Source organism: Triticum aestivum, chromosome 2D, assembly GCF_018294505.1.
Source record: "Triticum aestivum cultivar Chinese Spring chromosome 2D, IWGSC CS RefSeq v2.1, whole genome shotgun sequence".
Classification (NCBI taxonomy): Eukaryota; Viridiplantae; Streptophyta; class Magnoliopsida; order Poales; family Poaceae; genus Triticum; species Triticum aestivum.
In genome coordinates this window covers 642124250-642128379 of record NC_057799.1, presented here as the reverse complement: position 1 = coordinate 642128379, position 4130 = coordinate 642124250, and the positions used below count along the sequence as shown (strand labels likewise).

Here is a 4130-nt window from a genome sequence, read left to right as displayed (position 1 = left end):
GCGGACGGCAAAGAAGGCCTTTGCTGGCACGCATTCATCCGGACAGTTTGCCGTCCGCTAGCGGACGACAAAGAAGTTTGTCGTCCATGATCTACGCCTTTGCCGTCCGCCGTGGCGGACGGCAAAGAAGCTGATTCCAGTAGTGGGACATGGACATGGAGAACCCGGAGCAGGGGAAGCAGATTTGACACCTCCAGCTGTAGGCTTTGCCATGCCTAAGATGTTGGCGAAGTTCGAGGTGGCCTAAGCGGAGGAGGCGCACTAGTGCAAAATCGGGCTATAGTCCCGGTTTGTAAGGACCTTTAGTCTCGGTTTTGCAACCGGCACTAAAGGGTGGGGACTAAAGGTCCCCCCCCCTTTAGTCCCGGTTCAACACGAACCGGGACCAAAGGCCCACCACGTGGCACGAGCTCGCGCCGGGGGCTGGGGGACCTTTAGTCCCGGTTGGTAACACCAAGAGGGACTAAAGGAATTTTTTGATTTTGTTTCCGATTTTCAAATTTCTGAAATATTTGACAATTTAATCTCTAATCACCCTCACTGCTCAAGTGTGGAGCACTCATTATTCCAAATCGTCTAACTTACCGGCCGGTCACCCATCCCTCTCACTACTCCAGCCTAAGCACGCTTAACTTTCGAGTTCTATTCCCCCTAGTTCCCAACTCTGCACTTGTTGTTTTCCTCACAATAGTAAGCTGTCAATCCTATTAACCCTTAGGAGTTTAGCTTGAGCATGAAGTCACACATTTCACCGTTTGAGTTTGAAACTATTATTGTAAAAACAATAATTATTTATTAGCACTAATATTTTTTGAATAAGTAGTTTGACCATAGTTTGACCAAAGTTTGACCAAAATCCAAAAAAAATGAAATTTGAGCATAACTTTTTTCCTTCCATAATTTCAGGATTCTAAAATTTTGCAAAACGGCCTATGGTTGTCGAAATCAGAACCGGATTTTCATGCTGGACATTTTGATATATTATACGTTTTTTTACATCGTATGCAAAAGTTATGGTCGTTTTACTTTTTCATAACACTTTTTTGCAAAACATGTCGAAATTTATGTTTTTAAATTTCCCTAACTAGTAGATGTAGTAACATAACTACATCTCAAAGGATTTTAATTTTTGAAGTTTTTATCATTTTCTTTTGGGTTTTGTTTTTCAAAACTGAAAGGTGAAAAGGTGGGGGGGGGGGGTAGAGTTTGAAAATTGCAGAACCCCTTTAGTCCAGGTTGGAGCCACCAACCGGGACTAAAAGGTTAGACCCCTTTAGTCCCGGTTGGTGGCTCCAACCCGGGCTAAAGGTCTAACCTATAGTCCCGGTTTGTGTCACAAACCGGGACTAAAGGGGTTCATGGGGCCCCGGCCTGACGCCAGCCTGCCACCACCCCTTTAGTCCCGGTTTGTAACACGAACCGAGACTAGTGATGCCGTAATCGAACCGGGACTAATGGTCACATTAGTACCGGTCCGTAATTGAACCGGGACTAATGTGCTGAACATTAGGTCCTTTTTCTACCAGTGGCGGTGGAGCAGCAGGCCATCCTCAACTCCATCTAGCCGGAGGCGAAGGTGGAGGCCAATCACCCCTTCCTCCGCCAGGGGAACGTGGAGCTCGACGAGATCTTCGCCGAGATTTAGTTCTACGAGGATCAGGAGGTGCGGCAGGCGACCATCCACCCGGAGGCAGGTTCGTCTGGCACTGCCGGTACGGAGGTGGTTGACATCTCCGTCGACCTGTAGTGTAGTCTAGTTTTAGGTTATCTATTACGTAGATTTTGTGCTCCATGCTATTGTATGGATTTGAGGTATGAAATATGAGAGGTAGTTGGCTGCAATGGAGGAAAAATGCGGGGTGATCGATCACTGGGCGCGCTGCCTGGGTGCGTCCATGGACTTATAGGGTGTTCGATTTGCCAAGTTCGTCTATAGATGCTCTTAGCCCATGGATTACTTTGAAGGGGGCCTCCACGTTTTTTCAGTTGCCATGTAAATTTGAATCTATTAAAAGTCCAGTTTATGATGAGTTTGCATATTTGTTTTCCTTGTGATGAGGTCTTTCAAATATGGCCACTTTAAACTCATTTGAAAAAATTCATCTTGTTTCAATTGTTAAACTTGTAAAAAAAAGGATAAATTCACCAAGTTTCAAATACTAAAACCCTAAACCTGGACTACTAAAACTCTAAACCCTAATCCTAAGGCCTAAACCCTAAGAGCAGATGGAACCTGGTGAAACTTGGCAAAAACTTAATATTACTATTATCAAGTTTGAATATTGGTATAATTTGCATCTGTCAAATGTATTCATGTATGATCTTGTTTCAAAGCCCTCATCGCCAGGAACATGAATATGAAAACAAAATATAAATTGGACTTTTGGTTCATAAAGATATAATAAAATTCAAATTAAAAGTCAAAAGAAAAAGCATGGGAAATGAGATGGGTGGACCATGCAATCTCTGAAGAAGGAAAACATCCATACATGGGATACCCCAAACATAATCAAAAGCTAAGCCATGCATGCAAAGCAGATAATCATGTATGCACGAGAATCTCCAACAAAATCCGATATCCCATGCATGGTAGAGTTTAATTTCTCTTTCACCACGGTCGTCGACAATTTGTGTTCATTTGTTTTCCCTCTGTTTTTTATTATGCATCCCAATGTGAGCAACACCATCCGATAAAAAGGTTTGCCCAATGACCCATTCATGCGAAAGGTGCGCGGCGCGCATGAAGCCACGCCCCTAGTCCTTCTCCATCTCAAAGTAGCAGAAAGCCGCACGTGCATGTAATACGCACCCTTATTTTGGTTCTGCCTGAGACGAGTCATTCGTCCCCATTTCGGTGAAGCGGGGAAGCCAAAGCTATTGCCCGCATCCCCGCGGCTGCTTCTTCCCACGTCCACACAACCACAAGAAACGTCGGAGACTCGCCGGTGATCGATCCCCATCACTCGCCGGCGATTGGTCTGGACGCGACACAATGGCAGAAAGCACAGCAATAGCACCACCACCACAACCAATGGCACCACCGCAACCAGTGGAGGAAAACGCAACGGCGGCACCGCCGCAACCAATGGCACCACCGCAACCAATGGCGGAAAACGCAACGGCGGCACCACCGCAACCAATGGCGGAAAACGCAACTGTCGTTGTGGTGGTGCCACCACCACCGCCAGACGGCACCACGACATTCCTCTGCCTCATCCTCGCCTTCTTCATCCCTCCCCTCGGCGTTTTCCTCAAGTACAAATGTGAGGTAAGTGTGCGCTCACCCACATCATCTCAAGGTTGTCGATGTGACACAATAGCTTCTATTTTTTTAACGTGTGTGACACAATAGCTTTACCATTGCCATGGATATATGCATGCATTTCAACATTCTGGGGCTCCTGATCGGATCGATTCTTGCTGGTGTTTCTGCTGCAGATTGAATTCTGGATCTGCCTCATCCTAACATTCTTGGCCTACGCGCCGGGCATCATCTACGCCGTCTGGGTGATCGTAAAGTAGAGATTGCACCCATGAACGTTAGGAAAACAGGGATTTGATTCTTCTCTTCGAATCCCAGCCATACTAGAAAAGAAAGACTTCACAGAGGCAAGAACAATTTGGGAAATCCTAGGGGGAAATGATGCAGTTGGAATGGGGCGACTAAAGGATTTGTCGCCTCAGTTTTAGGCTATGTATATTTTTCACCTTCCATGTTTTGGTGCTGAGAATTGGTTATTGTTATCTGGGAAATTAACAATAACAGGTTGTGTTGTCATTGACATATATCGTGGCTGCAAAATTCCAGAGAAACATGTCATTCTCTCTTTTTCAAAAACTGACTTAGGGGGGCATGATATGTTCATTACAACTCAAGTGGCCTGGGACACTAACATATCAAGGTATGGCGTGCACGTACGTTAGTGCCGATGAAGTCACTTGTTCGTTTGAGGTGTAAAGACAAAATTAATGTGTTACCCACTGCCATCCCGCAATTTTCCGACCCAAACTCTCGTTTCTCATTTCTATTCTACTACAACACATTTTATAGAGCCAGATTTGTTCCAAGGTAAATATTATTGAGGTGAGGTGCATACAGTTCAACAAAGAAATTCAAACCACAGAATTAC

General features: G+C 45.2%; 1 protein-coding gene across 1 annotated transcript; it reads left to right on the top strand.

Annotated features, from left to right (window-relative positions):
- Positions 1-2816: 2816 nt before the first annotated feature.
- Positions 2817-3804, top strand: LOC123050705 (arp2/3 complex-activating protein rickA-like). Its single transcript, XM_044473462.1, has 2 exons — positions 2817-3268; positions 3439-3804. The coding sequence occupies exons 1-2, from the start codon at positions 2993-2995 to the stop codon at positions 3520-3522; spliced, it is 360 nt and encodes a 119-aa protein (XP_044329397.1). The 5' UTR covers positions 2817-2992; the 3' UTR covers positions 3523-3804.
- Positions 3805-4130: the final 326 nt, after the last annotated feature.

What these genes read in the sequence shown, in the direction of transcription:
- LOC123050705 (XM_044473462.1), top strand. Translation starts at nt 2,993, where the DNA reads ATGGCAGAAAGCACAGCAATAGCACCACCACCACAACCAATGGCACCA. An exon ending in TCCTCAAGTACAAATGTGAG is followed by an intron (nt 3,269 to 3,438) that starts GTAAGTGTGCGC and finishes TTTCTGCTGCAG; the next exon opens with ATTGAATTCTGGATCTGCCT.